The sequence below is a fragment of the Sylvia atricapilla genome, chromosome 2 (assembly GCF_009819655.1).
Source record: "Sylvia atricapilla isolate bSylAtr1 chromosome 2, bSylAtr1.pri, whole genome shotgun sequence".
Classification (NCBI taxonomy): Eukaryota; Metazoa; Chordata; class Aves; order Passeriformes; family Sylviidae; genus Sylvia; species Sylvia atricapilla.
The window spans coordinates 86,045,112-86,067,440 of NC_089141.1; the positions used below are offsets into that span (position 1 = coordinate 86,045,112).

Below are 22,329 nucleotides of genomic sequence, written 5' to 3' on the forward strand. Positions count from 1 at the left end.
GTGAATGTGATGTTGGGCAGATTGTGTAATGGTATAAAACCACTTAGGACGCAACACCAGTTCATCTCTGTAGAAGTGAAGGGAGGTAGAAACAGTGTTTTCCTTGCTGTCCTCAAGCATGCTCATGCACTGTTGGCATATTGAAGTAGGAGTCCCTCTGGAGTCCTAAGTCTATTGTCATAAAATGTTGTGATAAATTTTTTTCTGGAGTTAAACTGGCTTAATTATTTTGAGCCCGCATTTCCCAGTATGTGGTATCAATGAAATTTTTTTACTCTAGTGATAAATAATTCCAATGAAATTTTACTGGGTAAGGATTGTAGGATCTGGCGTGTGTTATAAATTCTTACATTTGTATAGGGGCATGCCTGTGAGCTGTGAGAGGCGATTGGGAAGGCCTGCTTGGCATGAAATGATGTTGAAAAAGCCTTTTTCTTTTACAGCGAGTACTTGATCACTTTCCAAAATGGCCAAAGCATGTGTTTGGGAAAGTGTCTTCTTGTTTTAAAAAGATTGAAGTTTTTTTTATCAGGTGCTTGAAGGAGTTTTTAACTGCATAAATTTTTGATATATGCCAAAAAGATGCATCTGAATAAATAAAGCATTAAAGTGGTTTTCTGTTAAATGTTGCTAAAATTATTACTTAAAAGGTACGATGTAAATTTTAAAGACAACTACATTTTTATTATATAGGATATTTCAGAGACTTCTCTTCATTTTGGCTACTATATTCTAAAATTCTATAAGAAATCCTCAGCCTTCTTTTACAACATGACTTACAGTAACTTCCGAAGTGTTTGCAGATGTTTCCCTTCCTGCTAGCAGCTAAGGAAACATTCGCCATCCAGGCCTGAACTCTGGAAGTCCTTGCTACAGCTGTGTGCTCTGTAACGCCGTTCACATAGATGGACAGAACCATTGCAACGCCATGTCCACTGATGTTGATGCACCAGCTGCAATAATATTTCAAGGCAATCCCTGATTAGTTAGGGGAAGGTCAGCTATTTCTGACTGGCCTCGCCCAGACAGCGAAACAGAGCAAAGCTCTGCCATCAGTGTCCCTAAAATAGAAGGCCCTTTTCATCGTCAGGCTTGAGTCAACCACATGGAACACAAATTTGGAGACACAAATGACTCACAGGGCATTGGGAAGAAGGGCACAGGCAGAAAGACAAGTGAAGAGAAACTTCCTCAGATATGAGCTGTATTCTCCAAACAGCTTTTTTAGTACTTTCACAAAAAGAAAAAAAACTTATACTGCTAACCTTTTAAGTCATTAAGATTTTTTTTTTTTTTTTTTAACTTTGATAATGAAACTAAGCGTGGGGATATTTTTGGAGGTTTCTTTGCGGCTCTGGGGGTTTTGCTATTTTGGTGGCATTTGGAACTGATTATTGGCTTCTTGCCTACCGAAACAGGAACTTGTTCAGAAGTACCTGAAGGTGCTGGGGTTAGTATGAACTTTTAATTTATAATGAAAGTTATATAGGTAGAATTCTTGGATGTGTTTATTTCTAAGAATTTACTCTATATAAACGTTTGAATATACTAATTGTGTTTATTTTCTAAGAATTTACTTCTGTATATACTTCTGAACATATACTGCTTTTGACCATCTAGAGGCTTACAAGCCTGCCTCAAAACCTCTTATAATCATTTGTAATCAGCTCTAAAATGAATTTTTATTTTGTGATACTGCTTTTGCACTATGGTATTCTTTCAAAAGAAGAATGACTGTTTATAAATGCTATAGCTGACCTATATTCAGATGGGTTGTGTGTCATTATGATGGTGGGGGTTTTACCTCAAAATCTAATTGAACTTAATTCTTTCAGCCGTTCAAAATCATATGATAATGGCTTTCTTTTTTTTTTTTTTTCCCTCCTCTGTAGGGAGAGAAGGCTACTTTCCATCATGAAGGTTTCTTTTGGAGGTGCTGGTTTAGTGGAAATGTAGGAGATAATAATGCCAGCATGTGGAATTTTTGGTATAGTAAGTAATTTTTAACTTTTACATTATCTACAGTAGTTTGTTCTCAAAATTGTTGGGGTTTGGTATGTTTTTTGTTTTGTCTTCTATCTTATGAATCATTAGATTTCATATGGCTTCTTTGGGGATCAGGTTCTTCAGCTACCCTAAAATAAATTCTTGACACACACTTTTGTAATCTGTACTATAGGAAACCCAGGGACAAAATGATGCAAGTTTAGCTATCAGATTACACTGTGATTGTTATGGATGTGCTGTTAACCTGAGTCCATTCTTAGCTACAGTCTTTTACCACTCTACTGTTAAAGAAGTAAGGACAAAAGATCTTAGTGGTTATCCTGGTCCATGAATTTTTGCTTGGAGAGTTTCTCCATCTGCTCTTAAATGACTACAAGTGGGTTAAGAAGGGAATGGGCAACTCCACAGTGGAAATGATGTGGACACACCATCTCCAGAAGAGTTCTTTTACTACACTCACAGATGACCCATTGCTTCTTTCACTACATCCAGTATTCTAAAGTAGATAGAATTCCAAGATCAGATACTGTTTTACAATCAAAATCTCCCATTAAGAAGTCAAGCAAATCTTCTTCTCTAGTCTTTGGCACTCCCTCTGAGGTAGGTAGCTCTCTCACCTTATTGCAAGATTTCCATAATCCTTGAGAAAGCAGGTGCCATCATCCAAGTTTGACTTCAATAGCCCTATTTTGCTAAATATATTGCTTTTTTCTTGGGTGGAAAATGTTATAGTTACTGTAGTAATTTCCCCTTGTTATTTATCCAGAAAATTATGTGTTGGGAGTCTGAAATTTAGATTGTTATAGTCATCTTTTGTCTTTAGTCAGGAAGAAGTTGGTTATTTTTAGAAGTATTTAATGTAAAGGGCGAAATTACACTTTTCTGAAGGATATTCATTCCGTAGGCTAGACTCGTATTGTGGACATTGTACAAACTTTGTGAAGATGCTTGATATTTTTGTTGTTCTTTCACAAAAGAAAAAGGAATTGCCTGGATTTTGTTCGTTTGGTTGTTTTTTTCTGCATATATAATGAAAACATAATTAACCCTCAAATGAGAAAGGTACATATGCATAAAAAGGCATACATATGCATCACATATAAATTGCAGTGTACTTTCAGCAGGGCTCATTTACTGTCCCAGAGTACAAATCTGTATCACTCTTTAAGGAATATTTTTGTTTGTACAACAAGGCTTGCATCTCTTACTAAACCCAAATTCACTGTAAGTTGTTGCCTAGGAAAGGACCCTGAAATCTTGACCTATAAAGCTCAGTTTGCCCATCTGAAGAACAGACACACAATATTGTTAAGGCAGCAAAAATATAATCTTTAGCTTTCTTTCATTTTAGCCAACCAGTCGCCTTCTAAGAATTGTACACATGCTTACCTGTCCCCATTCCCTCTTCTCCGGGATGAGCACAACTCCACCTCTTATGACTCTGCAATCAGTAAGTATTGTTTTGTGCAAGTGAATACTATGCCTATAGTTTCAAGAAAACAATTTGGATGTTTCAAAATAAACAGCCTTGTCACTCCAGACAGTTTAATGAGCAGAATTTTGGTATTTTGTACTTCTCATAATTCTACAATATGCATATTTAGGCTGCTGTTTAGAAAAGCACATAGATAAATGCTTAGCTTAAAGCATGATGGCAGAATAGAGGTAATTTCTGGGGAGGAAAAAAAGACTTTTCCTTTTTAGTGCTATTTTTCTCCAACGTAGTAAGTATCTTCCTTGGGGCTGAATGCATTAAACAAGTACTTTGTCATGTATTTCAATAAAACTGATTTTGGTTTTGGTTGGATTTTTTTTTTTTTTTAATAATAACCACATATGGAAATGTATTGCATTTTTACTTTATGAGGAAGGAGGAGCAGAGCCTTGATGATAAGTTTATTTAACTGACTCAGATATACTTGACTGAGAAACTCTTGTACTGTAACAGAGAAACATGTAAGTATATATTAATATAAATATGAGAGATAAACATTAATAGATTACTTTAGCTTTGAAAAGTGCCTAAAAAGCTCTGTCTTTACTACACTTACAAACTATTTAAAAATATCAGGTGCATCATCAGATTAAGAGCTTTGTGCAAACATATTTGAAGTAAATAATTTCTGATACCTATTTCGTATGACTTTTTAAATGACCCCTGGATATGGGCATGCTACGTCTCTGAGCTCGCTTGGGGACTTAAGTGATCCCTTCCTGTCCTGAAGCTGTAATTATGCTTTTGCTAACCTTGAAGTGTCTTTAGAATCCAATTTTATGCTGCAGACATGAAAAAGAAAATAAACTAGAATTATAATGGTTCTGTTAATCTTTAGAATTATGAACTGTTTGTCCAGGAAGAATTCAGACCTCACCATTCAGAGATACAATCTGTAACTTCACAGCACATCTAGAACAGTTTATCTTTCCATTTGAAAGTGACAGAGTCATCAGCTCCTAATAACCTAGACAGAGTTTGTATTCCACCATTCGCTCATACATTCACAAAGGTTCCTCAAATTATATTGCATGATTACACAGAAGTGGACAAACAAGAAAAAGGAAAGGAGAAGGAATATCATCAAAACTTTAATTAATTTTAGTTAATGTTTGCCAAAAGAACCACTGCTCAAATATAATTTTCCTATCTATATTTCATATTAGGAGATTAAAAGTAGGCAGAACTATGCTGTAGATGCTGGCCCAGGTAGAGTATATTCAGAGCCATTCCTGCTATATAAATAGATACAGTTGGATTGCTTTCGAGCTCATTAAAACTGAAGAGGGTTTGGGTTTTTTTATGCCTACATTTCATTTTCAGCATCCAAGCTGAGTTATTTACTAGAACAGATATGATTGTTCAAGAGTCTTTCACAACTTTTATGAAGAAGGTTATGTCATCATCTCTTCTGTTAGTTCAAACTTGTTTCTCCTTTAGTCTAGTTTGACAATCCTGCTCATGATATTTGGCAAACAAGTTTTAAAAACCTTGCTTCAACTGCAGTTGCTAAATTAAAAAATGCTGGAAGGTTATCCTCTTCCTGACTCCCAGTGCAGGAAGTGGTTCTCTATAAAGCCAGTGGTAAAAGGCTCCAGTTTGGTTTCATGAAGAACAAGATTCATCTATGATTTGTATATCCAGTTGTCTGCATCAATACTTTGCATCAGCTAATCATGGAATAAAAGGGCACTACCAAAAAATTGTTGTTATATCCCGTTTTTTGGTTCTGCTACTGTTTCTTGATAAAATATTACAATTTTCATGGCTCATGGCTTTCTCGACCTACTCTCTTTGGGGATGATATAAAAAGCCCAAATCTCCTCTCTAGGCTTATCATTGCATTTTCGTGAGTCAATCAAGTTCTATTTTAATAAGATACAGTAAGATAACAAGAATTTTTCTGTCATCTCATTTGTTCTTTTCATGGAAAAATAACAGCTGAATAAAGAGCTTTAAACTTCATTAGAAAAATCAAATTATACAACACATTTTCTAAATTCTCTAACTTCTGTTCAGAGCACTATTAGTTTCTGAACGAGTAAAGGCATGTGACCTTTTTGTCTGACTGTTTGGCTTAAGACTGTTTGGCTTAGAAACTTTTGGGTCTTATCAGAGGACTTTGAATTTAACTTTAGCCCCTTGTGCAGTCCCTTGTGTGGAGTCACAAGTGTGGTTTGTGTTGGAGTGCTGTGTCACCATCCAGCTAGAAGAGCTCAGGCAAATATAAGTTGCTTGAGGAACATGAAATCTCTGATGCTTTTTGAGTGCAGTGTCTGGGACCATGTTCTCTGTTTACATAACTCCTTGACTTTAGTAGGAATTTGACCAGAGCTTTTCTGGACCAGAATTCAAAACAGGATCACCTATTCTCTCATAGTTTATTATGTCTTTGTATCTTGGGTTTGGGTTTGTATTATAGTTTCCAAAAACCTTAAAGCACTGAGGACAGGATATTCTAGTGTTTCAGTGTGCCTTACAAAACTTTAGACCAAAGGCTCGGTTCATTCTGATGTACAACCTAGACTATGAGTTCTTGGTGTCAAGGACTACACCCTTAGATGGAAATGTAAAGATAGAAAATCATATGGGGGGTGCTTATATTGGAAGTTTGAATGTCTGCTTTAAGGATCAGATATCTTCTAATTGTTACTGTTAGATGCATGATCAGCTTCAAAGGGTTAGATAGCACTGCTTTGAAAATGCAGTTTCCATATATTTTATCATGGTTATAATGTTTTTATGCATCATTGGTTTTGTTAAATATCTTTACAGAGTGGGGAAGGCTTCCCCTAGCTGTGGTGTAAGGTACTGTCAAAAGCTGTCTGAGCCATTGTTTATGGTTAATGTACTTAAAGAAATTTGTTGTCCATATCATTTATCTTAACCTGTGATAGGTTCTAAATGATTTCAGGGGAACCCTGACTCTGGAGACTTTCTGTGATGTACAGAGGTTTAGAGTGACAACTTTTATAGTGTGCAGCTCTTAAGTCGACTTAGCACCTCATTGTGTTGATAGCAGATTCATTTTTAGGATGATTCAAATATATAAGTGAAATAAACTACAACCTAGGAATAATAATAAAAAAATTAGACCATGAATAGAAATAACACAGCAGCAACCTATATATTTTAAAATAAACATATATTTGCATAATCAAAAACAGATTAGTTGTCCCATCATGTCCCATTAGGAAAACATAATAGTTAGTGCTTTAATATTAATTCATTGCTGGCTTGTTTCATGCATAATATCATGTCATTAGATTACTTAACACTGATATTCAAGGGCTATCACACTTTCCTAAAATTTTTTCTACTATAGGACAATACTAGGCCTATTTTTGAAAAATGTGCAAAGTTTTCACTTGTAGAAATAGTCCCATTTGCCATAGTGAGATTATTCCTAAGAAAAGAAGTGAAAATATAACACTTAGTCACTAATTCAGTATTTTTATTTTTGAGGGGATTTTTTTCAACTTATTCTGGAAATAAAAAATAGTTCCCTAACTGTTGTAATCACCGCAACACCTTTTGAACCTGAGGTGGAAGCTTAATGGGGCAGCACTGGCACATTAGTTTAATACTCTGATTGTAGCTGCTAGTATTTTTTCACAACTATTAATATCTTATTTTGTCCAGCACTGGGCACATTGCCAGCTTTTGAAGTAATGTCTAATGGATAATACACAATGTTTATAGGACTGAAGCAAAAATCTGATTCAGCAACTGTAAATTTAAAATGGTGAGATCAAATTTATTGGCAGGTTTGTTAATGGGTTGAAATTAACTATTGTAATCTGGAAAATATCAGCAATGAAATCTGAAAATAGAAGCTGTACAAGTGAAATGTTAGCAGTACTCTATTTCTAGGGGGAAAAAATGCTCTTATGTAATAGTCATATAATTGCCTATGAGAGATTGTAATACAGTACATTTATAAGTGTGATCTCTTTAGTCCCCCAAGCAGCAATAAAGAAGCATTTATAAAAGCAGTGAATCCATCCTATGAATATTGTATTTGTTTTACTGTTAAAAAGTTATTTTTGAAAAAAAGTTATTACTAAGGGATAGTAAAGGGTGCTGAATGAAGCTGTGAAAAATCTCGCAAGGTTTACTGTGTTGTCAGGTGTGTCTCCTGTTCTGCTGCTGAGATAGGTGATTTCATTTACAGTTGTTTATCTGCGGAGAAGATAGTTCTGCTCGAGAGCAGTTCAGACACTTCACCTTCCACTGTATTGGCACTGTGTGTGGCAATACTCTTGTTAAAAGCATTTCAATATCTCTTACATTGAATAGAGAGGTAAAAAACCACACACTCTAAAATACAATCCACTGTCATATCACAGGAATGTTCCTTTCAGATGTGAGCCTGTCCATGGTAAGTTCAAGGAAACTTTTTCCAAGTCATTTTGCCTACCCCTGGAAATTTTTATGTGATATTGTACTAATACATTTCAAAGGCTTTTTATCCTTACAGCACTTAATAATTCATATTGATATTAAATTTGAGATTAAGTGGCTGGGGTTTTGTGGTAGACCACAGTACTTGTATGGACTGATGGCTGTGTTTTTAAACACTAAGTCAGCAAGGGTAGTGAAATACTTGGTATGCTTTCATGATGTTGATGTTAACATCTCCAACAGTGGAAGGGTTTTGCTTTGTGGCATTAGGTAGGCTATTCCTGACTAACTATGAAGCAGCTCCAGACGTGTCCATGACTGCTATGCAAGTGTGTGTTGTAGATGACAAAGCCCTGTAACTTTTCAAGTGTATTATTGCTTTTCTTTCATATCATGTATCAGTAACATCTTAATATTTTAATCTCTAATTTTAGTTTGTAATCAGCTGGGATCTACTATACCAGAAAAGAAGGCTTTTGGTAATTTTCAGCCATTTCTCTAAAACTTGGTCCCATTGTACAAACCCAGATATTTCTAGTTTTCAAATAATCAAAAGTCTCTGGAGGGACCTATATTAGGCTATTTATAGAGAAAAACAAGTAGCAAGGGAAAACTACAGGTCATGCAATTTGGAAGAATATAATGTTCCGATATAGGCTGATGATGCAGCTGTGTGTACTCCTGTTTTCCACTAAGTCTTTTTTATTTTTAGGCCTGCCTGCCATTTCCAAGGCAAATGTTGTACTCAAAGGGGCGGCTTACCAAGATGTGTTGCAAAAGCTTCTGTTTAGCACTCTTGCAACACAGAGCAATGGTATTTAAAATTTAAGCACTACAGATATGTTTTCTTTGCACTCTGCAATAGTGCTTGTACTTTATTTCTTCTGTTGTAGGAAACACTTGGAATATTGCATGTATTTGAGGTGGTAACTTTAACATATCTGTGAAGTACCTGGAAGAGATAGGGGTATTCCTTGTCATCTGGACCAGAACATGGGCTATTCTATGAAATACCTCAATGGGACTTGAAATTGTGCAAACTTCTGTTAACACTTTGTATAGATACACTCTGTATTGATTCACCAACCCGTTGTTTCGTGAAGCAGACAGTTTGGATAGCAGTGTCAGCCCTTTTCATGGGATTCAGTAATTCAGAGTAATTCAAAGCGGAATCTTTTGTTGGATTTTATCTATCATTGTGTGTCTCAGCCTCAGAGCAGCAAAGTCTTTGACTTGAAGAGTAATTTCATTCTTAGGAAGATTTAATTTCAGCCAGCTCTTTGTGTTCATCTATAGGTGACAGCTAAGCTAAATGACAGCAGTAGGCCTGAGTTGTAATTTTGAATGACTAGCCCTGTAGAAATTGATCTTGCCCTCTAGGCAGAGAAGAGGGGAAATGTGATCTAAGCAAAAATGGTCAGATTATAAAATAAGTTTCCCCCTCTTTGCAGGGAAATGATGGCCTTTTTAATTCCTTTAAAAAAGTAAAATTCTAAGTGCTCATAGGGTGTTTCCTCAGACCTGTGCCACAAATTACTTTCTGCCTTGCAGATTAGGGGGGGTAGTGTTTTGCTTGAAAAGTCACAGATTTGTGAGCAGACTTTGTACCTGTCAATTGCACTCTTATTTTTTAATTGATGTTAATGATCTGAATAAGCTTAATAAACAGGTATTAGGATAATCAGACTTTATCCATGATTCTTTAGAGTAAATAAGTGTTTTGGAGAAATAGAATGGAAGCTTCTGTCAGGTGATAGCAAGGTGAAATCAGTATTTCACACATAATGCATTAACTGGTTACAGTGTTGGAGCAGAGAAACAGCTTTTCTCTGTATAGTTACAGAGAGGTTGAAACAAATTTTGCAAGTTACATTTGTCCTTCTTTTGTGCTCTGTTTCTAAGAATAATTAAGCATTAAATCAAGATTTTCCTATGAAATTTCACTAAAAGCAGGCTTTAAGCTTCCTGTATGATGAGCAGATAATGAAAATGGATGTTGGCTCCGTAATTCTGGAGAATCTCATGTCCTCCTCCTTTCAGAAAATGGAAACACTGCTCCAGGACTTAGGTGACTGACCATAATAATACACAAGAAAGGTTTTTCAAGGTCCATTTTTGCCAATGTGTCCTATTATGTAGTATGACTTTGAAGTATCTTGGGCCACCCATGTAAAGAGTTGGGGTGGTTATAGATTGATTTAGTGGTATTAGGCTTTAAATGAGGAAGTAATGTCCCATGGAGTTGGAGACTGCAATGAAGCTTATCAAAGTAGCCTCATGAGTAAAATAATATGAAATTGCTTCAGAAACCCAAGACTGAAGGACTTGAGAGATTTACCTTTTTAGGTCTCTATTCATTGTCCATTTGCATTAAGTGAATCATTTAACTATGTGTTAACTTTTAACAGGTGCCCTAAATCCCATAAGAGGTATAGTACTTAAAGCAAAACACACATTTAACTGCTTTGCTGAGCCATAGCCTTATTTCTTACCTGCTTTTCCAATACTTTTTGTTATGTGAAGCGGAGACTTGGATATGAACCAAACCACAATTTTAACCCTTCTGCCAGTACTTCAGACAATCATCCTTTTTATGCCCAAATCTGCTGATCAGTGTGGCGGAAAAATGATGTCTCTGAATGTTTGCCTGGATTAAAAAGGGTGTTATTTAAAAAGTGCGGCTAATGTAATGTGGCGAGTGTGAGCTAGCTAATACATTTACAAGGCTGATGATGTATACTTTGACTTGAGTTAAGCTGGTCAAGTTAAAACCATAGACTTTTGGAATACATTAGTGGGAAACATGAGCTGCTAATGCCTAGAGCACCTTCAAATTTCAGATGAGAGCAAACCTGAATTATTACTGAATAGCTGTCTCTAACAGCTGTATGAATTTGAATCTTTCAGGATATGAACCAGTATATAGTTGCTGGTTGTGTTTTTTCCATAACAGTAAGTAGGTGCTGTCAGATGATAAGTGGCAGTTTCTTTTGTGATACACTTTTCCTGACTTGCCAGCTGGCTTATATGCTTTCCATCAGTGGGTGGAAATGTTTTCACTGACTGAATTGTCAGTGCTTCAAGATTTCAGATCTGGACGATGGAGATCTTTACAACTCATAATTTTACTAATGGGTTGTGTTAATGTACCAATTTTTAAATTCATGGGGAGAAATTATGTCACTCTGTAGCATTTGTAAAATGATGACTTTGTTAAATGGCTGTGCAATTAACCAGCTAAAAACTATGTTAGAAAGACTCTTTTGGCCAAGTATGTCACAAAACTCTCAGCTCATTTATCACCAGCTGCATCCATAATTCAGCACTGCTTGCACTGCCTAACGGGGCTTCTGAAACATAACATTTTAAATTTAATAAATACAAAGAGCTTTAGAGCAGAAATAGGCTGGTTTAAGACACTTAGCTGTTTTCAGAAATACAGTTTACATTTTCTTAGTTTCTCCTTGTTCCTAGATTAATTTCCTTCTGCTGAATATGGCTATATATAAGGAGATTATCCAGCCGTAAATTGTAGAGAACTTACAGAATGTTATTGGTGTATAGTCTGAGCAATGAGAGTGTCAAGATGTTGCAGCTCTCTGGTTCTTCCACAAAATTTTGGTAAAATTATTGTATTCTGTCCAGTCATTTATCCCAAAGAATCATCGCAATAGCTTTGCTGTACCATCTTCTAAAGAGTGTCAGTTTGGTCAGATTGCCATCTTACAAGGTACTGCTAAATATTTAGCAGATGGATTTCATTCACAATAACTTACATGCTTTTTTTCCATGATCACCAGGTAAGGACTAGTAATCAAACCTATTTTGATCCACGTGATGTATAATGTATATGCAAAATAGAATTAATATTTCATTTGTTAATAAGGCAAGTGATAAGAGAAGGGGAAAGGAAAATCTTTGTTAGCCAGCTTGGGTAAATTCTAAAAAACATTGTATTTTTATTTCCTTCTTCCTTTTCTCCAGTTTATCGAGGTTCTGGACAGTTCTTATGCTCCTGGGAGTGCTCACTGTTGTGGCAGCTAGTTTCCTCATCATCTGTGCAGCTCCTTTTGCCAGTCACATTCTATACAAAGCAGGAGGAGGCATTTTCATCATTGCTGGTGGGTATACTGTTAGCTCAATCAATTACAGAGTAGAAAGGATAAGTTTTTTCTTTCATTTTCCTTAACCAAAAATTATATCAGTCATGGTTAAAAGAGAAAGCATATGCTTCTATCCTTTGGCTTGTGGAGTGCCTATCTTAGAGACAATTCTTTGCACAGTTCTTTAGTCATGAAGCTATTATAAAAGCTGGTTTGGGGTTAAGGTTAAAAAAAACCCCACATCTAGGAGAAATCATGGAATTACACTGCAGTTTCAATCTACTTTTTTAGTAGGAAAAAGAATGGATATTTAAGGATGTTGCCTTGTAGGATTCTCAAGTGCTTTAGCTAAGGAGAGGGTTTTGTCCTTTATCAGTGATACAAAGATTACATTGGACTCTGAAGAAGCTGGGAGACAGAACACATTTACATGACCAATTCAGGAAACTGCTTTGGATGTGATAGGACTAAAAAAAATAGTTGTCATCTATGAGTAAGTAGGAGCCCTAAACCTCTGTGAATGAAAGATAACAAATAACTGAATTCCCTCCTTCCTCATTACCCACACGTACAGTGGAGGATGCACGCTCCAGGATTCAGCTGATGGACAGCTCACTGGCACGCTGTTTGCTTAACCTTGAAAAGTCTGTGAAGATGTCACACTGGTGTGAAAGATATAGTTATATAGGATGTAAATGATGTGCTCCCTTGCTGTTCTCCTTGGTTTGAAGCCTAGTGAGAGGCAGCCCTGTGAGAACATACTGTGTTACAGGGCAGAGCCACCTGTGTCAGGACCACAAGGCCTGGGCTCTTTTTGCTTCTCATACTGACCCCCTGACCTTGCTTACCCGCTGCACCTCTAAGCTCTTCATACGCAGCTAGTGCATCATGACCTTCCAAAGGGCTCTCAGTGAAGTGGGGAAGTATTTTATAATATTTTAGTTGAAGAAAATCCTGCATACTTACATTTTATCTCTTGAGAATTACTACTCCACACTTTTAAGAGACGTACAAAAAATATTCATAGGCTGACGGAGATTCTAAGGTATTTCAATGCTTTTTGTCACTAATTTGCTGGGCAAGAGCCCATGTGAGTCTTGCTCTTTTTCTGCATTTGTAATGTGTGAAAAACCTCAGCTGTCAGTAGAAAGTAGCAGAAGCTGTTTGAGAGGAAAAGGGCACTTGAAAGACGAGGAACTGACGGGCAGAGGTGCAAAGCTGTGCTTGTGTTCTTCACTCTGGGTCAGTTCATCTGCCCTCATTTAGGTAGGGGGAAGTTTGATCCCCAAGCCTATGCTAGCCTCCCTTGGCTTCCCTAGGAGGCCTGCAAGAGGCAATAACATTCATTGGCAGTAAAACAGTAGGTATGTAAGAAGTTCCCCCAGCTGGGGATTCATTTCTTACTGAAAGAGGGGCCTAATTGGATCAGATGAATGTACTGTGGAGGAACCCTACACCTCTCTTTCCTTTACTAGGAGAATCTAGAGAGACTGTTTCTTTAAGTATGTGAAGTTAAGTGAGCTTTATTATCCTAGTGTGTGACCTTGGGTCTGTGTCTTTGCCCCTTTCACCCTTTGTCCCTATAGAGCAAAAGTTCTTCAAGGGAAATCCTGATTTTTTTACTCTCTTTGTATGTAGCATGTTTCAACTTCAGGACTGTTCTCAATCAGGGGGTTTAGAAAAAAATGTATGTTATTTTTACTATTACCATTACTGTTGTCGAAAAGCAAAGGTCTTTAGCAAAATCTTGCTATAATTTGTCAAAAAGTAGTGGTGGCAGGAAAAATAGGACTCATTCAGCTTGCTCAAGACAGAGCAAGAATCTGATGCAGCAGAAGAGGGTGTTGACACCCTTCTACTGTGTCCCTGCTGCCCTGATCCCTTCCTCTGCCCATCTTCTTCAGGACTAGAAAGCCTGCTCTTACTGCCTTCCAAATCAAAGCAGGGCATGAAAAAGGAGTGAGGAGACGTGGTGCATATTTATCACTTCTCAAACATGTCATCAGGATGAAGCCAGGATGTGCATCTACTTAAACACAGACCTAATGGGAAAATGAAAAGATGGGACTTAGATTAATGTGACTTAGATTGGTGAAGATAGAGTCTTCTAAGACAGAAACTGGCAGGTTGTTTTGAAGAAAATGAAGGAATTATACACATTGTTTTGAAAGAGTCTGGATGCTGTCTTACCGCAAAATTCAAGTATGTGTTGTACTGTAGACAATAGTCTTCTGAGAAGGAAGTTAGACAAGATGACTGTTCTTTGGAAGTTAGGAAGAAGATAGATCAGTCATTTTCCTTCTACATGTCTTAAAAAAAAGTTAGATGAAATAATTTAATACCTGTTATTGGACAAAATCATCTTTGTCCTTCCACAACCTTAACTTACAAACGAGCAGCAGATAAATGCTCTCCTCAACTAAAGAGTACAGCTTGTTGCATGATCCGCTGATGTCTTAGGGTTCAGGAAGTAGCTGAAGATATTATTAGGAATGAGATTCTTGCCAACTGTTTAGCCATCTGAAAGTGGTTTGTACGAGCCAGCTGCTTAAATTTTTTATCAACAGTAAAAAACACTCAGATGGACACCTCACCTTCTCTGACATAAGGCAGATAGATTTGTCTTTTGGAGTGACCTATTCTAGAAGCCTGAACAGAGATCCCGAGTGACAGAAACAAATTTATGTTGAAAAGGATTTCTTGTGGCAATCAAGTCTGACATCCCATTTAGAGCAGGGTTGTCTTCAAAGTTAGATCAGGCCACTCAGAGTCTTATCCAATCTAGTTTTAAAAATCTCCAGTAACTGATGTTCCACAGCATCTTTGGGTGCTTGTCCTAGTTTGACCAACTTCATTGTGAGAAATACTTTCTTTTTTCCTTGTTTTCACCTGATACTGTCCTTGGTGCAGTTTGTGACAATTGCCTCTCATCCCGTCTAGTGTAGACTTCTGAGAAGTCTACCTCCATCCTTTATATAACTCCATTTAGAAAAATGAAGACTGGACTCTTCTCTAGACTAAAATTCCCCAGCTCACTCAGCCTCTACTTGTTCTCCATTCTCCTAACCATTTTGGTGGTTATTGCCTCAGTTTATCACTATCTCTGTTTCACACAGGGACCCCAAACTGGACATAGCTTACACATATGATATCACAAGTGTTGAATAAAGGGTGATGTTTGCTATTTTCAAATCTGATGGATGTTCTTGCCAATGCAGCTCTGTGTGAGGTTAATTTAATTTTTGCCTGACTCACTTGAATTCGTGCACATAAAGGGTAACCATTCTTGAACTTTAAGGAAATGGTCTATGAGCAACACCAGATTCTGGGCCCCTTTGCCCTTTAAGGCAGTCTCTCTGGGATCTTGCCTACCAGTTCTTTTCACAGATTGAAGTGTGTTCTCCCAAGTTCTGGGTCTTACCTTCTGTACCTCCTAGGATATTAAACTTTGCCATTTCATGGCCATTATAACTACAATTAGCACCATCTATCATTTTCCTGACACATTTTTCCTTAATTGGGAGTAGAAAAATTGTAACCTATTAACCACCTGAGGCCACAGGTGAAACTACACCTGCAATACCTGTGGGGAAAAGTGAGTATCAGTTCAATGATACTACAGTCAGTGACTTGAGTGCTGCCTTTGCATGTCTGCAGCATCAGAGGATGGTCCAAGAGCAGCCATGGTACTGAAAACTGTAGGAAGCTTATAGTTGCTTCAAAGGTCATAGGAAAAGAAGGGAAAGCTGGAAAGCTGCCATAAAGTGATCTTTAGAGCAGCCTTCAATAATGTCCATGATTACCTTGTGCCTCTTTCTGCCTGGGAGTGGTGAAAACTGTTCTTTGTATAATACCAATAAACAATATGGCAGGATGTGCACAGAGCATTACAGAACCACACCCTGGTGAGGAAGAAGATTAGAATTATGACTGCTGCTTCCTGCCAAAAGAGTGAAAAAGATGGTACTTTAATTTGAGATCCTAGATGAAGACAAAAATCAGTTTTCGGAGACTTGTAGCTACTCCCATAACTTTTGTATGGGATCCTCTGCATGTACTTCAGCAGAGAATGCCAACCATTTTTTAAATAAAGGTCACAAGGGGCCAAGCTAGGTGATAGAATCTGAAATAAGGACAAGAACAGAATTAAAAAAAAAATACACACACACACAATGAAGTTTCTTTAAGTGAGATAAAGGTTCTAAACTTTCAGGCATAAGTAAAAAGCTCACATCATTCTTTCCAGCACCTGTTGTCTTCACGTCTGCATAGTAAAAGATTCATGCCATAAACAGCCATTCACCATTGACAAGTGAAAGGCATTTCTACGTGGGAAGAATCAGCACTAAAGGCCAGCAAACTGCTTCTTGAATTCACAGACATTTCTAAAGGTTCTGTATCTTTCTCCTCTACAATATGCACAAGTATTTGTTTGAAAGAAATTCAAAAGAATGAATGTGAAAGACAGAAAAAGAGTGACCTCAGAGAGTCCGTGTCTTATCACACTGCACAGAGCTTGTTTCAAACATGTGTGTTTATTAAAAAATCAAAATGGAAAAAGAAAAGAAAAAAAGAGGCAGGAGGAAAGTATTATTTGTCTTAATCTCTCTCAGACATATTTCGTGTTCTAGGAATAATTTCCCCCATCATTACGAGTCATGCAACTGCTGTTCTATTTTTATTCACTAAAAGGCAAAAGGGAAAAGGACGCCTGCACTCCATGAAAAAGGTCTAAATGCCAAAAACATAGAAATATATCACAGCACACACTGTTCCTAAAAATATTGGTTTCATAAATTATGGATTTTTTCAATTTCAGTAATTTTCTCTTGGAGCTGCCTTTGAGAGTCCACGACATTCACAATAGATTGTCAGTGCAAGACTGCAGGAGCAGATTTCTCAGGATAAATAACATTCAGTGAGCTGTCTAAGTGCTTAACTATGAAATCATAACTCTGAAAATTAGACAAAGGACAAAAGATGTAATGAATGAAATACTGGTAGATGCAACAGGACATGGTCAGTTTTACTTAGTCTGATTCTATTGTTCAAGATATTTTTGAACATGCTAAGAACACACCTATTAATTAGTCTCCATTAGCAGGTGATGGATCCTCAGTACTTAATTAACTGAGGGTTACATACTCTTCCTTTTTCCTTTTAAGGAAGGACATTTATCTCTATTTGACATACATTTCTTGTGCAAATTTCCCGCCTGACAATTTGCCACTCACAGGTGTAACAGCTTGCTGTGAAATCACACCCAATGGATGATGGATTCCCCAAAGCTGTTTACCACTGGCACCACTGGCTTGCTATTTTGCACCTACATGGTACTGATTAAAATGATTCTAGTTAACCACCTAGGTGCTGTCAGAGTGCCTGAAAAGCAAAGGATGCCCATTTCTAGATTAAAGCACCTTTGATGTAGTTTTGTTTTAAGGACAGATGTTTTTGACTAACTGCTCTACATAGCTTTGCTTCTCCCCAGGGTGCCAGAGGGCTTTCCAGATGTGCAAGGCCTGGTTATACTTACCTGCTGCTATAGTAAGGGAATACGCATCACTACTTTTTGTAATTATTATTATTTTGGATTAGGTTTTCCCCAGTGTAGAGGTTAAAAGAGACGACTAGTTTGAAAATGCATAGGCACAGCCAGTTGGAGAGGTAAATTCCAATGTCCTTATGGTTTTGCCAGATTATTAATGTATCTTTCCAAATCTTAAGGCTATATTTTTTTCAAGTTTTGAAACCTTGAACAAAATCAATATATAATAACTGAATTTATGTATTGTCCGGAATCTTTCTACTTTTTAAATCAAAAGTTACTAGCTCTGTTTGTTCTGATTTTCCTGCTTTTTTTCTACATTATCTGCTATCATTAGATTTCTGTTCTAAGAATCTTCTGCTCAATTTGAATTATATTGAAGAGTCTTCAATTTAAATTCTCATTCTTCATGTCTGGCCCTAAGGCGATCCTTCTCTCTGATGTTTCAGTGGTTTTATGTGTAATACAAGCACACTACTAAATTCCATCAAAATTGAGTTTTACTTAGGTAAAATATTTCAAAATTGAATTTATGCCTCTTAGCGTCTAGTGTTGGGTTTTTTCAAATTTTGTTCGGAATTTGAACCTTAGCAAAAAACGTAATCCTGGAAGTGTATTTCATAGACGTGAAATGTGTGTGCCTCCTTCTTTATTTAATTTTTCTATTATTATTTCAGCCTCCTAGAAATTGCAGATCCTTTGGGTATGTTTTGATTATGCCTCAGCTTAAGTACTTCAACCCTTTTTTTGTTGGTCTTCAAAAGACAGTATTTATAAGGACTGACCCACGAGCTCTCACCTGTCAGATGTTCAGGATATATGTAAAGATACTATGTTTTGTCCATAAAGTAGTAACAGGAAAATCATGAGGTCACCAAGCTGCTGCATCTAACTTGCCTGGTTTTGTCTGCATCAAATGAGGGAGTGAGGACAACAGCTGCTCCCTGGTAAATGGGCATAAAGGGTGAGAAAAGGAGATTGTGTAGCAGTATCTCAGGTTGGGGATGGGGAAATGTAACCATCAAAGGTTACCAGGACCTGTGGATACGGAAGCAAATGCCTTGCCATGGGTGCTTACAAAGTGCACTTGCGGGTTTTGCCAAAAAACCATGTCACATTTGTTCAAGGCTGCATTGCAAGTATTTAGCAGGATGGAGAAGAGACCACAAATACCTTTGAATGACAGCCTGTAGCCTCAAGTTAGGCAGTGAAGTGTTCCCAGGACTGTGCACTGACTTGTGTTTTAATGAGGCACCTAAACATTCTGGGATGAAAAATGATGGCGTGGTGGGGTCCCTCAAATTTTAATGTGGAATAGATGGTCCTACTGCTGTAACTCTGCTGTGACAGCTGGAGCTCAGGGAGCAAATGGGTACAGGCTGAAGCATGCAAAAAATTTAGGCTCGTGCCCTCAGTCCTCCAGCAAATCTTCTTCTGGAGCATCTGCTCTGCAGGCTTGCATTTCTCAAGTGTCCACATTCCGCTAAAGTGAAATGAAATATTAGGAATGCAACTGATACTTTGGGAAGCCCTTTCTTCTTATATCTCCTTCTGGTGTATAGTAACAAGGAGATTATCAAAGTTTGTAAGGACATGTGCTCCTATTGCTATCATGTATAATCAATTCAAAGGCCTTTCAGAGGAGTGGTTGGGAAAAGGCTGTGAATTATGTGGTGGATTAATTTCAGGAAACTGTTGTATCCAATTTGAGGTTATTACTAATAGCCTTTTTCATAGTTATATTTAATTATTGTTAGGTTTTGTTCCTCTACTAAGAGTTTTTTCTAAATGTGGATGATTTTGAATTAAATATATTTGAATTTTTATGCAAAACATTTAAGTAGAATATTCTGAAGTTTTGTATTCCATACACAGCCCTTTTCATAAGAATAAAGAAGCAGAGAGGTCAAGATAATAGGAAGATTTCCTACTCCTTTCTATATCATCCATAAGACTGATAAAGACACTGCCAGAATTTGGGAAGCAAATAGTACAGTTTTTTCCAGATGTTCCATTCCATTCCCCTTCCTTCCCCCACCTTGACTCCTGAGTTCAAACCAGTAAATACTTGCATGAATTTTGTCATCATAGACTGCCTACCAAACCCAGATACCTCCTTTGTCATGGGAGTATGCCTTTCAGTGCAAGGTGCAAGGTGGAGGTAATGCTAGCTAGAGGAAGCCAAAGGCAAAAATTATCCCATGGTAGCTGACTGTGCCATGCAGATAGGACCTCAAGCATGATTGGATTTTTAGGTAATACAGTAAATGCACCCAGCATCTGTCTCACACTCTGTTATCAAAACTTGGTGTTTCTTTTCCAGGTGTCTTATTTTCGCTGGTAGTCGTGATGTATGTCATCTGGGTCCAGGCCATGGCTGATCTGGAAAACTACACAAACATGAAAAAAATGGATTGCCCAGACTTTGCTGTCTATGTACGTTATGGCTGGTCGTTTATGTTGGCTCCTATAGGAGTACTTTTTGCTTTATTAGCAGGAATGCTGTTCTTGTTGGTAGGGCGTGACATTTATTTACACTCAGACTAGTCAGACGCAGCTGAAGGGAATACAGCAGTACTTGGGAAACTTTGTGACAAGTGTAAACTGGAGCACAATTTTGTAAATTATTACCAACATGGTAATCCTAAGTGTGCAGGCAGACTTCTGGAAGTTCTTCTATTACTTGCTTAAGGGTAAAGGACACAAAACTCAATACAGGAAGAAACCACCTTTAGTCCCAACTAGTTGTTTTTAATTCTTTAGAAAGTACACTTGTGGTTCTTCACAGTGTACTATTATAGCAGCATTTTTGTTGGTTAACAAACACAAGAAGACAAAAATTTTCTGCAAATAAAACATGAACATGAATTGGCTCAAATCAACATTTTATACATTTATCTTTTAGCATTTACACTTTACTTCTGTTTGTAGAGAATGGCACAAGGTAGAGGAGAAGGCAAACATGCAAACACAGTAATTCAATCTACCTCCTCTCCTGTTTTCCACTACTTGTCGTAGCTTTAATGGCAGCAAACATGTCTGCACTTTATAAAAATAGAGTGCAGTTGTTCATGCAGTATCCATAGGAAGAGGACAAGAGAGAGGACAATTGCCATGAATGTGTAAAAGCTTAACTGTTCTATTACCCATTTCTCTTTTCTGTATGCATTTGAAAGCTGTATACTTCTGTATTCTGAAATCCATGTATTGCATGATTCTGTAAGCCAAAACGCCATAGTACAATCACTATCTAAAGTTATGCCAAAATTGTATTTTGAGTTATAGCATTAATATTTTGATTAAGTTTAACCCTTTTATTTTTCAGTGGAACAATTGGCTCCTCTAAAAATATTTCATGGTTGTGTAAAATTATTTTTTTTATTAAAAAAGGTTTATATCAAGACAATATCTAGGACATTAAAATGTGTGTCTTATGCAGCCTTCATTTTCCCACATGTTAAAGATCTGCATTATAGACCAAATCCAACTTGCCTACTAGGCTTGCTAGGGAAAGCAATGAGCCTAGCAAAGACAGCGGGAGATGGATTTGGTTCTGCATTGTAGGAGTGGCTGGTTCTGTGTGTGCACACATTTGTGGAAGATGGGGTAAGGATGAGACTGTATGCATGGTATGGAAAAGATGGGGTTGAGTTTTAACAATGGGAAAACTTCGTCTGGCATTGGGCCTAAATAGAAATTACTTCCATCCGAGAGTGTGCTGGTTTTCACTTTGTAACTCAATGCAGACTATTTGGGGCTGATGGGGAAAAGTAAAGGCTGCATGTCAGTTTGTCTTGTTCATAATGCTTAATTCCACAGCTGTTATGAATACTGAAAGCATTGCTAAAAGGCAGGAAAGGAATGCCCACAGAGAAGATGTGGTGGGCCAGACTGAATGTTACTTCCATTTTGGGAGGTTTTGTGATTGGAAGCTTTCCAGCCTTTCCTGCTACTTATTTATTTTTCCCTCATCAAGATTAGTGTTATACATTATAGAACAGGAAGACAACAAGAGTGGGAGATAGGGAAGCTGGGACTGTGGGGTTTAGAATAATTACCAATTCACAAAAATATTTTTATTGGCAAATAACACGGTGTTTTTAATTACTGTGTCAGAGAGTATGATGGGTGAATTTTAACCAAATATTCATAAGCATATATATGAACCCCACATAAATGATAGCCATCCGGAGAACATTAGGGTTACACCATAATGCCATTGGTTAGTCAGGAAATGCTGAAATTTACCCTGCTCGTTGTGCATATGATATTATATTTCTGCCCTTAATTACACAATCACATACTGTTTCCCAAATGCATTCTGTTGGTATTTGCCCTCTTTACAGTCTAGGACACACACTGGTAATTGTGAAGGAAAATTCAATAATCAAGAGTTATTGACTAGGTACCCCCTCCCAAACCCTCTCTGCTTCTCTGCAGGGGAGCGTCCTTCTCCACAAGAGCTTAAAGGGAGAAATATGGCTGAGCCACTTTCTTGCAGCTTTTGGAAGCTGGAGGAATTGAGAGGTGCCTCAGATTTGGACCTCTTCCAGCAAACCCAACCAACCATGTGTGGAGCAGCAACTAATAAACTCTGCAAGGATTGAGCCAAAGGCTCCCGTGGCGCCCTTAATTTAGCCCATATGCATCTTCAGGACTCTCTCCATTATGCAGCTAAATTAGTTACACTTTTGTGTGCAAGACATCCTCTCTTGGAGGCAACCCTTTGGACTGTGGATGAAATGGCTGTTGAGATCCAAGGTGTTTCTGAG

At 37.4% G+C, this 22,329-nt stretch overlaps 1 protein-coding gene across 1 annotated transcript; it reads left to right on the top strand.

Moving 5' to 3' along the window:
• The first annotated feature begins 1,310 nt into the window (after positions 1–1,310).
• Positions 1,311–21,233, top strand: TMEM182 (transmembrane protein 182). Its single transcript, XM_066313696.1, is given in 9 exon segments — positions 1,311–1,329; positions 1,332–1,370; positions 1,373–1,407; positions 1,409–1,450; positions 1,893–1,992; positions 3,359–3,461; positions 7,577–7,582; positions 11,900–12,027; positions 19,881–21,233. Coding segments are annotated over 9 exon segments (696 nt in total). The 3' UTR covers positions 20,105–21,233.
• The last annotated feature ends 1,096 nt before the right edge of the window (positions 21,234–22,329 follow it).